General features: G+C 45.2%; 1 protein-coding gene across 1 annotated transcript in view; it reads right to left on the minus strand.

The window, feature by feature from the left end:
- NPHS1 (NPHS1 adhesion molecule, nephrin) overlaps window positions 1-13,009 on the minus strand; it is a 170,463-nt gene that overhangs the window by 81,674 nt on the left and 75,780 nt on the right. Inside the window, exon 14 of the mRNA XM_078774870.1 lies at window positions 1,825-1,954. Coding sequence (XP_078630996.1) covers window positions 1,825-1,954 — 130 coding nt within the window. The remainder of the gene's footprint in view (window positions 1-1,824; window positions 1,955-13,009) is intronic.

Genomic DNA, 13,009 nt, shown 5'->3' on the forward strand with positions numbered 1-13,009 from the left:
CCTGCCAAGCTCCGGAGGAGGGGAGGGGGAGGGGGAGAGTGGAGAAGAGGGGGGGATGGGGAGGGGGAGGGGAGGGGGGAGGGGAGGGGGGAGGTGGGGAGGGGGGAGGGAGAGGGGGGAAGGGGGGAGGGGGAGGAGGGAAGGGGGGAGGGGGGAGGGGGGAGTCAAGTCGGAAGTCATTGTCGTCAATTGACTGTCGCATTTATTTTTTATTCCCTGTCAAATGGCATTGGTCCCGCATTCCGAACCCAGAAGTCGGAAGTCATTGTCGTCAAATAAATGTTTCACTCTCTGTCACATGCCGTTGGTCCCATGTCAATCGGATGAAGTTGAAAAATTAACGTTACGAAGTTTCTCTGGGACGTACTGATTCCGAATATGAAGTTGAAAAATTAACGTTCCGAAATACGCTGATGACGTCATAATTTTAAAACGCGAAGTTTTGTTAATTTTAAGGTGTGCTGTAGTTGCTCTGAGACGTACTGATTCCGAATATTCCTTTGGTTTTGCTCTGCGATGAGTAGTTCTCGAGTTATAAGAGGACAAACAAACAAACAAACAAACATACTTTACTGCTTTATATATATAGATATACATATGCACACGCATACTTGGCTTGTAAATCAAAGTGGTGCATACTACAAGAGTTGGCAGTTAACGTGTTGAAGATCTTTTTTTTTTTAATCAGGAAGTTTTGCATTGCTGAAGCAGTCTTATACGTCAACATATACACTAATATGACGACGTTGAGTTGCAATTTAGGAGACGGAGGTTTAGGAGATGGAGTTTATTGATCACCATAGATCATTTGGGTCTGGACAGCATCAATCAGCATCGTACATAGCCATAGGCAGCTTCTACTTCACCCCTGAAACCTGATCGCACTTGCCACGCTCTCTTTTGCGATATATCAATATATAGAATGGTTCTTGGAAGTATTTAGAAGGCGATTTGTGTTCTTCAGTCTTCAAGTATGTAATTCAGTTCAAATAGAGGTTTAAAGATGTTTAAAGAAAGGCATATAAATAAATAAATTCCAGATTTTACCACCATTTTATCCAGTGTCTATTACACCACTCAATCTAACATGTTACATTAGTTATTCATACCTTTTCTATGTGTCCATTATAACGTCCTTAAAAACAGCAAGTTTCCTGTTGGGAATGATTTTCAATTTTGTTTGACTGCCTGGCATGCAGACAGAGTACAAATATTATCTCACTCCTGTCTACGCCTATGCGGTCGGGACGAATTATGATCCAATGCACAGTATAAACAGACTTGTCTTCCAATTGAAGACCATAGAATTATAACCAGGCTAAGTCACATTTTAGTCATTTCGAGAAAAACGTGAAAAACGTGAAAAATATTTTGAAAAACGTGAAAAACGTGAAAAACGGGGAAAAAATAAAATAAAATGTGACTTAGCCTGGTTATAATTCTATGGTCTTCAATTGATGGTCCGATTCGTGTTCAAAATATAACATTCTATTTAAATAAGTTGTTCCTCGATCATAAACTGACGGTCATAAATTGATAAGACAGACAAACGTACGGACGGACATGAACCAATTGCTTAATGCCACTTTCGCTTCACATGCGTGGGGTGTCTGTCCGAAGGTGTCTGTCTGCTCTGTTTATGAGCAGGATATCTCAAAAAGTTGTGGACGGATTCTGATGAAACTTGGTGGACAAGTTGGGTGCATGACAAGGATGAATTGATTCATTTTACTTAAAACGTTAGAACCAGCCTGACACAACCCTTGGCATGACCTTCATAAAATATTATTATATATCTCATCATGTAGCTAAGCCATAACATACCAGTAGCCATCTTTAAACCATTCTAGGCTGCATACTGGGTTGCTGCTGTCCGTGTGACAATGGAAGGTGGCTGGGTGACCTGCGCGAATGGTTGTCCCATTGTGTTCGACCCATACCTCCCGTGGTGGGACTGCGGCACAAACATTCCAACATAGGATATCAGTAGGCATATCTGTGAGAATAATCAAAGAAATATAAAAATATATTGGTGGATTATACTTATCAAGGAGAATGAAATCAGCCTGGTGTGGATTTGAGTTGTATATATATATATATATATATATATATATATATATATGTCAAGTAGTAGATTTGTTATTGCCTAAAGTTCAGTTATAGACGTTGGGTGCTAATGTGTTATGATTTATATGATGTTTAAAAATGCTATTTTCATGAAGTTAATAAAGGGTTTTTGCTTCGTTTTAGTTTTGGATGAGGAGAGGCTCGCTGAGGTCATGCTGAACAAATTGTATACGTGTGCTTTTTTCGAGGCTGGTCGTAAAACCACGCCCACATGCGCTTGTTTTTGCGTAATGCTAGTAGAATGACATGATCGTTAACCATATATATTTTGTTTTAATCTCAGCAACGCATGACTCTGTATAAACATGCTTTGGATTACTCATGTACACAAACCCATAAAATATATGGGTTTGTTTGGCTAAGCATACACTCTCCTCTTTGTGAGTTATATTTCTGTTTTCTCGGAGCCCAGAGAAACTATTGGTCCAAATGATAAGGAAGGGCTGACTCCCCCGAATGATAACGGTGGGAGGAACCTCTCCCAGTGTTGTTTGTTCCCTCGGAGATTTCCTGATAAAACGTGTCCCTATATAAATGGACTGGGAATCAATGTGTTTTCAGGAAGGCTTGACGTGGCATGAGACTGGCTCTTGCTATAGATGTCTTGGCCTCCTCCGGATCTGTATAAGTTGGTTATTAATAAAGCTGCGCCATTCCAGGCTATTGTGGACTTCTTTTGCAAACGAAGAGCTGATTCTTCACAGATGGTACCAGGAGTGGGGTGTCAACAGACGCGGAGGACGGGAAACGGAGCCCGATGGACAGGAGGAAGGCTGACCTGAGGCCGGCGCCGGCACGTTGATTTGATTAAAGGTGGGAGTTGTTTTATATCAGAGGGCTATTATTCCAAATTCGTACCTTCCTCCCTCGCGCGGGCTTAGTCTCCTTGTCTTCCGCGCTGTCTGCACTCGAACAGAAATTGTAAGTAAAGGCTCATTTAGGCCTCAGAATGACGTAGCTTTGTTAAAGCCAGGATAAACAAGTAAGGATAAACCAGTAAGGACTTAACAGTAAGCTTAAAGTTACAGTTAGCACCAGGAGGGGAAAATGAGGTCGGACAGCCATATAGGTTGAAACCGGGTGGCCAAGATTTTTCCAGGAAGGAACAGCCCAGAGACAAGATGGGGTATGCCATTGCATGCCAGGGAACGAAGGGCTGTGGCTAAACTTAGATAGAAAGCCATAGGAACATAGACGGCCAAAGGGACATGGCCAGGAAGGGTGAAATGCGTAGGTACCAGGTAGGTTTGACAAGAAGGTAGTGACAACTACGAGGTCAAGCCAGGAAGCTCTAGACTAAGTTCTAGACAAGAGGTCCAGATAAAGCAGGCCAGGATCTGGTGGACAAGAGAAAATAAATAAGCTCACAGGAAATGGGCCAGGTGGCCACAGGGTGAGAAGGACAGGTTAGGTTTTGAAATATTGAAAATTGAAGCAGGAGCTGCATTGTAGGAATTTGAAGCTTCAGAGCCAAAGGAAGCAAGTTCAGGAAGCAAAGTTCAGGACAAAACAATTAAGGAGGTAGCCACCATGCCCCCAACCCCCCCCCCAAGACCTGAGCTCAGCCCCGGGGCTCTAGGCAACACCCCAACACCCCCCGCCCTGCCTCCCCTTTCCACCTCAACCCACCCCCCGTCCAAACCCGTCCCAAAAAATCCTTTTCCTTGAATGAGAGACGTAACATGAATGAGGAATGAATGTATATTGGGATGTTAATTGACGTGTGTGTCTGGCCAATGTGTTTGTCTGTGTGTCATGTGCAAAGCAGAGGGTTTCGGTGTGAAACTTTGTAAGCGATCTGCTCGACTTGGGGGAAATTCAGGCCGGGAATGTCCATTTTAACGTCTATCCGAGAGAACAGGCGAGGTCCTGAACTGAGTCCGGATTTTCATCTGTTTGGGAGTTGTTTGGGAAGCGAATTGATATAAATCGGGTCAGGAAAGCACCCGGAGTGCCCTTGTCGATCTACTGTTGATATGAAGCGGTTTCTTGGAGATGGTTGCAGAATTCGAATCAATATGTGTGTTTTACTTGAATTGAAGAGTTCATTCAATGGCAGATATTGTGTATTGTATGTGTGGGATGTATCGCTGAGGCAGCTCACCTTTGGAATTGGTGTCATATAGTGCATTTTGGGTCAGAGAGGTCAAGCGTCGGAGATCCTGTTAGCTAGGGATGAGTTCTGACAGCTCAATGTTCTGACAGCTCACTACATGTCAGGTCGTAGATTTGTTATGACAGCACTTTGTTATGACAGCCGACTGCATGTCCCAACGCGAGGTAAACCCCGCCGCGAACGCGAATAGAGCGGCGTGCAGGGAGTGTTGGGATTCGTGTGGAGGCACGAGGGTGCGCGCCAAGACGGGGGGCGGCGTGGCGTCGTCGCGTTGAGATGGTTGTGCCAGGTCGATCGGCGATCTCTGAATTTAAATCGGATTTTTGTCATGTGTGTTGTGAAATCAAACGTCTATCCGAGAATCCTGGCAATGTTCGTTTAATTATCTGCTCAGAGTGCCGGCGATAACTCGCCCACTCTCAGAGGAGGATGTGTGCCCAAATGCATTGTGGGTCATTTCGACTTTGCTGGATGTCGGACGTTCACATGTCAGTATCTTGTCAGAATCTTCTTCTTCATGTCATGTCCTTCATCCTTCATCTTCTTGTCAGAATTAGACATGAGTCATGAGCCATGTCGGAATAGTGGCCGGCTGCGACATATATGCCAGGCAATGTCACAGGACGAATACGTTATTTAAGATGGATTTATAAGATGGATAGATGGATGGATTTATTTAAGATGGCTAAAATAAACGATTTCAAGACAGAGTAATTAATTTCCGGAGTCAAGTTCCAACAGGAAGTCTTGTTCATACAGTAAGGTACAGTGCGGAGTGGCGGCTGGAAGATGCATCGATGCATTTGTGTTGATCGATGCGGACACAGATTTAGTATGCTGGTAAGGTTGTTATTAAAACACATATGGGTCTGAGGGCAGATAATGTGGGACAAGCTGCCTCACGGGCGCTGCAGGGAGAGTATTTGGAAATTCAATAATTTGAGCAGAAATGTCACGTTTTCAACAGAACGCTGATCCGAGGAAGGAGGACGGTCGAGGTTTCAACTGTCGGTATGTGGTGTGGCTTGTGCCAAGGTGTGGACGCGAGGAGGTGCGTTGATGAAGCGTTGTGCGAACGAGGAAGGATGTGCGATGGGCATTGTGAAGCACGCCTCGTACGGAAGGTCCTTGGACGAAGTGTGACGGTTGTTGGATTCGTAGAAGTTAGCATTATGCTATGTAGAGCCACATTAATGGTCATTTGTCCATTGTCGCCGGACTTGCATTACTTGTGGGATAATAAAGCGCTGGTTACCCCAATTTGAAGTTTGACCTTTCGAAGTTTATTTGACCTTTGTTCGAGATATGTAAGGGTAAGAGGTCAGAGGCAATTCACTAACCTTGGAAGAACGACAGGCGGAGTCAGTCTACAGGGTGTTGCTTTAACGATAGGATATATAGGACTTAAATCTGGAGAATATCGGGACATTATATTGTGGGTAAAACCAAAATCATGTACATAATTAGTGGACAGAGAATATCGAGTTTTTTGTTGTTGTGGAAGCGTCAGTCAGGTACAGTACGCTTGGAATTTAATTTAACCGGGTCGAGTACAGTGACGTGTTCGATCGAGCTGTGGGGATTTGAGATGGATTTGAGTCACGTTAAATGGAGGACATTTGTGAGGATGAAGAGATGCAAGTAACGTGGATTAAATTGTGGTATCACGAGTTGGGTGCCAGAGATATTGTGGTTATTATAACTCACTGAGTATAGGGGGCGCCGGGCGCACCGAGTACAGATCGGGTTGCATGATGGAGCACGCATGCATGGATTTTGGCTTTGCGAGGCTCCGGATAGAAATTGGCATTTCGATGCTGTGGATTATATTATGCCTGCCCGGAAAGGGGATGTCCTGTGCTGGGGCTGGCGACATGCCTCTGTTATTTGTCTGTCTGTCGGTCTGATTGTAAGTCTTTGGTACTGGGAGGGCTAATTGAGTGCTCAGGCGTCATTGTTCCATGGAGGCAGGAGCTGTGAGTCACAAAATGTAAATGTAACACAGAGAGATGAACAGGACAACAATGGAGTTTATATGGACGGGTTTGGGGATGCAACTTCGTCCGGGGGTTTTGGTCCAGCCTGCAAGGAGTCCAGGGGCTTGTTTTAGGGCTGGGTCGCCAAAAATGGGATGCTGTGCCCATCTGGATGTAAAATTATCCATCAAGGACGGGGAATAATGTGCAGTGTGATTGGGTAAGAGGTAAAGGCCATAAAACACCAACCCCATGAGGAACGAAATAAATGGAGAGATGTTGGGATCACATGATGGTTAGGATTGAAGAACAACCTACTGGGATTTCAAACCTGTGTTTGGGTCTGGGGCAACTGGGTGATGGGCAACAGTGTATGAGTGAGTAATTATGATCTGTTTAAGTGTAAGAGGCGGTGGAGAAGAAAGGGGTGATGAAAAGTTATTTGTTTTAGTGTGAAGTAGGTTGGTTGCTTATTTGTCACAGTAAGATGAGAGTTGTGTTTTTAAGCTCGGTCTTTGAATGAATTGTTGCTTGGAATGTGTTGATTGGAAAAGTGATTTCTGATCGCTGATCCGATCTGGTTTTGAATTGTTGATTTAATTTTGAATTGATTGGAGGTAATAAGGATTTGTGTTGATTTCCTGATTTGAGTTCATCTGGAAACAAAGACAGATGGGATTAATGTGTATATCAGGAACAATTTGGAAAAGAAATATGGATATATGACATTACTAAAATATAACCAAGCAATTGAGAGTTCTTGGGTTAATGGGATATAAATAAATGCATCTACAAGTTGATGGTTTATAAAAAATTTAGTTCTGGATGATACTTAAACGATGAACAATGTTGGCAATATACAAAGAATGTGACTTGTTTTTTGGGGGGCAAAGTTATGAGTGGTTGTGGGCAAACGAAGATTAATTTAGATTTATCATAGTTAAGTTCGAGGAAGTTGATTTGAAGCCAGAATTTTATTTGGATGCCAGAAAGGAGAAAGGAGATGCTGAAAGCCAGAAAGGAGATGCTGTTGTCTACTCTGAATGACAGGTGGCGGTATCCAGGGCGCTGAGGAGTTTGTTCACGTTGTAAAGTTTGTTTATTTAGTTTGTTTATTGTAGAGAAGAGTGCTTTTGGGATTCCGGAGCCAGAGTGGATAATTTGAGGGTAGTAGGTGGAGTAGAGGACATCTTTGCAGTGCTGTAGGTGGTCCTTGTGGGGCTTGGGAGTGAACTGATTTGGGTTTAATAGGCACAAGCTGGTCTAAACAGGGTGAGGAGGATGGTGTGATTGATGATGTCAAAGGAGGCGTTGAGGTGAGGAGGATGAAAATGTTGAGGTTGCCGGCATCAGAGGAGAGAAAAGGTCGCTGGTGATTTTGAGGAGAGCAGTTTCAGTACTGTGGCTGGAGCAGAATCCGGATTGGGATGTTTCATACAGGTTATTGGCAGAGTGGTGATGTTTGAGTTGAGTGGCCACAGCACGTTCCAAAACTTTTGACAGAAAGGGTAGATTGGAGATGGGTCTGAAGTTATTTAGGGTGTCAGGGTTTAGTCCAGGGTTTTTCCAGAATGGGGGTGAAGTTTCACGAGTTTTTGGGGAAATCGGTATGTGAAGCTGGATTAAGTTGGAACTGCTTGATGAGCCATGGAGATGGATTGGGTTTTGTTGTTGGTTGTCTGGGAGTTCGGTTGTTGCATTGCCAAAGGTTTCTGTGTGGTGGACACACTCGTTGGCTGTTGTCTTGTGTGACGTGGATGGAGATGTATGTGGCTGTGTGTGGCTGCCTGGAGGGGAAGGCGGCTACAGTGGTTGATATTGGTTGTGGGTTGTCCGGGGTGCTTCGATTTGCATAAGGGGTGAAGATTGGGATATTACATTATTTTGAGTAAGTATTGGCATGAGTAATTACAGAAGTAATTATGAGTTATTATGAGTAATTAGTGGTATGAGTATTAGTTATGAGTTCCAGGTGTTGAGCTAGTTATGCTAGTTATCCAGCTAGTTATGAGTAAGTGATTATTTTAGTAAAATCACATGTTTCGCTGTGTTGTTGATCTGGGGACAAGCTAGTTTGATGGGTACCCTGGGGTCTTCGGCGTGTCTATGTGTTTGGCTGTCTGTCACACCGGACTCTTGAATGGGTTTTCATGAGACGAATTTCAGACATAACAGTGAGAATCTATTTTGAGCGAATCACAGTGGGTGAGGAAAACATTGTGTGTGACCAGACACCAGAACTGACCAGAATTGAAATTGGAAGTAGACCAGGTTATTTCTATTATTTGTTTATTCGTGAAAATAAATAAATAATAGGGGGAGGTTAATGGAGGTTAATGGTGGTTTGTTTGTGTTAATGGAGGTTAATGGTGGTTTGTTTGTGTTAATTCTAGTTGAAACTCTCGCTGAAGTAATTTTCGTTTATTTTTATTTTTTGATTCGATTTGAGAGTTGAGATGATTGATTTTTTATTAATTTTATAATTTTATTTTTATTGATGTTGGAAACAGGTAATGGGATGCTGAGAGAAGGATTGAATTTAATTTGAATTGGACTGGATTAAATGGGATTGAATTTAAAAAAAAATTTGAATATTGGATAAAATTGGATCCACTTGAAAAAAGTGGATTAGGAAATTGGAGACCTGTAGACCAGGCGCTCCCAGGAGACTTGTGGACCAGGTGTTCCACCAGAGGAAAAAGACCAGGTGTTCGTGGAGCACTTCACCTGCAAGAACGCCTTGGAACCAAGGTGGAAGGGACCAGTCCAGGTGTTGCTGACTACACCAACGGCAGTCTTTTGCGAGGGCAAGACTTCGTGGATCCACGCCACGCACTGTAAGTTGGCCATACAAGCACCAGACACCACACCCCCAGAACACAGTAAGGATGGGCCTAATCATAGGTACAATACTATTGATAGCGACAGCAGCTAGGGGAAACTCCGATTCCAATAGATGCGAAAACGAAACCCGACACCTCACCGTAACATGGGGACAAAGAGTATCACTACCATGTTTCGAACAGAAAGCCCTGCACACAAATTGGGTGAACATAAATTGGCTAGCACTGTCGGCAGGGCCTGGACGCGTTGGCATGATACTACAAAAGCAACGAGAGTTCCGGGAAGACGGGCAAGCTAGCATTAAGACCTTGGCCCAACCAGGATACCAATGGGGAACCCCTGATTTTAAGCTACAAACACGCACACGCCTAGGGAAAGACATGACCATGCAGGTCCGGTGCAGCGTCTGGACCCCTGGCGCGGCCGGTGGCGAAAAGAACTACATACGATGCAACGAATACATACTCACGCCACACCCCCAGAATAAGGCCCCAAAGAGGGGGGAAAACACATATTGGAAAGTGGCCAGGGAGGTGGCAACAATTCAAAATAGGACACACCGCTGGTCGTGCATGCGCTTTCCCCAAGCAGGCACCACAGGAATACACATGATAGTGCTACCTCTGTCCCTCAATGACCTCTGCTCACAACCTATCGATTCCCCATGTTTAGTCACCACGCTGGAAAGAGAAGGGGTTGACAACGGCAAGAGTTGCAATCGACAATTTAATTATCGCCCGTCAATGATTGCCCATGTGGCCGAGAGGCCTGCCCCCGTCTGGGTCAAACCACAGAAAGGGAAGGTCTGCCTCCAGGGTTCCGGCCACTTGCGTATGGGAGAATCAGAATGCGCCTACACTCTCCCCGGGAAGCTGGGACAAGGGAGCTCGGGGATTACATTACGAATAGTACTGCAAGATAAACGCAACCACAACATAACGGCTATAACATTCTCTAGGGGGGTTAGTAGGATTAATGGGGTGGTAAAGGGACTCCAGTGCTTATCCACCCACCTGGTCCCACCCCATGGGACAATGTTTATATGCGGCGACAAGGCTTACCCCTATTTACCAAATAATTGGGGGGGCACATGTTATCTGGGTTCAGTCCTTCCTGACGTTGAGATACTGGATGAGCTAGACCCAAAGTCCTTGGACAGGCGTAATAAGAGGTCAGTCATGAATGAAGATGGAACCACTAAACTACACGGGAGTCTATGGGAAAAGGTGTTTGGTTTCTTCTTCCCAGGAGCGGGCACAGTCATGGATAGTTTCCGGATAGATAAATTGGCTTTGGCCCTAGAAAAGGTGGCAAACGACACCGCTACGGCTCATGACATACTATTGGATCGATCGGATCGCGCGCGAAAATTCTTATACATTTAGCTGGCTCACTGACTGGTTCCAGGGATGGACGGGCACCATAGTGAAGTGGTTATTGACCGCACTGGCTGTGATAATCGGGGTAGTAATTTGGGGGGCACTAATGAAATCTCTAGTCCTCCTCTGTATGAGAAAGTATTTTACAGGATGGAAAGTGAAGAAGCCGCCGACAACAACTATGGCTCTGACCACAGAGGCCGTCGACCTGAACGGGTCCTTCAACAAGGCAGTTGCGACCGGCGCTCCAGAAAATTGCATTGAATTTTGTAACAACTGTGATACTTGTGTGGATCCCATGTGGGAACTGGCTGCTGCCTGTAACGGTGTATGTGATGACTGTGATACTTGTGCTATAAACCCCTTGCGTGTACTGGCTAACGCTGCTTATGTATTACAAGCGGACAGCTGCACGCCCCCTTCCGACCCAACTATGGATCTGATTGCGACACTGGGTCTGGCGGTCGAGGGACCCGACGTGGATATCCTAGACCCGCAAGCCGACCAGGCGCCCATGGGAGACTTTGACATAAAGGAAGTCCCTCTCTTTTCTTCAAATGTTTCGGATCTCTTTGATCCAAATGTTTCGGATCTCTTTGATCCACATGTTGCGGATCTCTTTGCTTCAAGTGATTCGGATTCGGATTTTTACGCTCTGTACCCTGACCAGGAAATTGAGACACAAGATACTGACGACATTTTGTATTCCCCAGAACAGCAACACGTGAGGGACCTCATGGGCATGACCGTTGATTAACTTCGAAGATCTGCAAGGACTGCGTCTGCAAAGGGTGGGGGGAGCCAGTTCCGCAGGGGAAGTGATGCACCCTCTGGCGGAGCAGAACCTCATCTGGACCAGACGTCTTCGTTGTGGATCCGAAACGTTAATGAACTTTCATGTTTTGAGCCCTCAGGCTCCGAGCACGCACCACACGACACGTTCGCCAAATGCACGGGCGAGGCGCTTTGGGCGCACGATATGCCCTTGGGAGATACCCGCATTACAATTATTTTTTCAATACCCGCATTACACAATTATTTTTCAATAAAGCCCGATGTGGCACGTTGTCTCTTAAGATACTTTGTCTCGACGAGACAAGAGGAAGGAATGTCAAGTAGTAGATTTGTTATTGCCTAAAGTTCAGTTATAGACGTTGGGTGCTAATGTGTTATGATTTATATGATGTTTAAAAATGCTATTTTCATGAAGTTAATAAAGGGTTTTTGCTTCGTTTTAGTTTTGGATGAGGAGAGGCTCGCTGAGGTCATGCTGAACAAATTGTATACGTGTGCTTTTTTCGAGGCTGGTCGTAAAACCACGCCCACATGCGCTTGTTTTTGCGTAATGCTAGTAGAATGACATGATCGTTAACCATATATATTTTGTTTTAATCTCAGCAACGCATGACTCTGTATAAACATGCTTTGGATTACTCATGTACACAAACCCATAAAATATATGGGTTTGTTTGGCTAAGCATACACTCTCCTCTTTGTGAGTTATATTTCTGTTTTCTCGGAGCCCAGAGAAACTATTGGTCCAAATGATAAGGAAGGGCTGACTCCCCCGAATGATAACGGTGGGAGGAACCTCTCCCAGTGTTGTTTGTTCCCTCGGAGATTTCCTGATAAAACGTGTCCCTATATAAATGGACTGGGAATCAATGTGTTTTCAGGAAGGCTTGACGTGGCATGAGACTGGCTCTTGCTATAGATGTCTTGGCCTCCTCCGGATCTGTATAAGTTGGTTATTAATAAAGCTGCGCCATTCCAGGCTATTGTGGACTTCTTTTGCAAACGAAGAGCTGATTCTTCACATATATATATATATATATATATATATATATATATATATATATATTGTTACGGACACGACTTATTAAGATGTTATGCTGGGCCGAGCGGAATGGCCGCCGTGTTCGCACAAGTTACCCGATTACACTCGAACGTTGACTAAGTCGCGCTATGCTAAATCAATGAAGGAAAGGACACAACGGCTGGGTTAAATGACACGACACCAGGGGTACAGTTCTCAAGACCTCCGGAGGAGGATATAATATTTGTATGCAGAACGTTTTAGATTACACGGAACAAGAGGTACAGCACAGAAAGGTGGGCACTTATACACGGTCTTATCTTAGCCCCGACAGACCACAGACAAACGGGACAAGACTGACTCACACAGGGATTGATGGCAAGGTAGGGCAGGTAGTCGATGGCTCAAGGTGCACCTTGGCTCAGGGGCAGAATCAACGCGGTCCGGTCCAGAGATGCGGGGAGGTATTCAGCGCTCGGAGGTGGCGACTTCTCTCTCCAAGCTGGGGCGCATCTGACGTCACCTCCGGTAAGTGGCTGCGTATATCCAGCGGGGAGTGACACGCCCTCGGCTCGTTAGCTCCGCCCCAGATGGAATCGGTCCGCCGCTTCTTATTGGGTGCGGGGGGGTTACCGGGCTCCGCCCTTGACGAGGAGCTGACAGTCAGCCCCTGTGTGGTAACCCCGTCGGAGCACATGGGCAATGGCGGCTAACCAAGCCGGAGTGAGGACGCACACTCCCCGCGCCGCCG

Source organism: Myxine glutinosa, chromosome 3 (genome assembly GCF_964187855.1).
Source record: "Myxine glutinosa chromosome 3, kmMyxGlut1.1, whole genome shotgun sequence".
NCBI lineage: Eukaryota > Metazoa > Chordata > Myxini > Myxiniformes > Myxinidae > Myxine > Myxine glutinosa.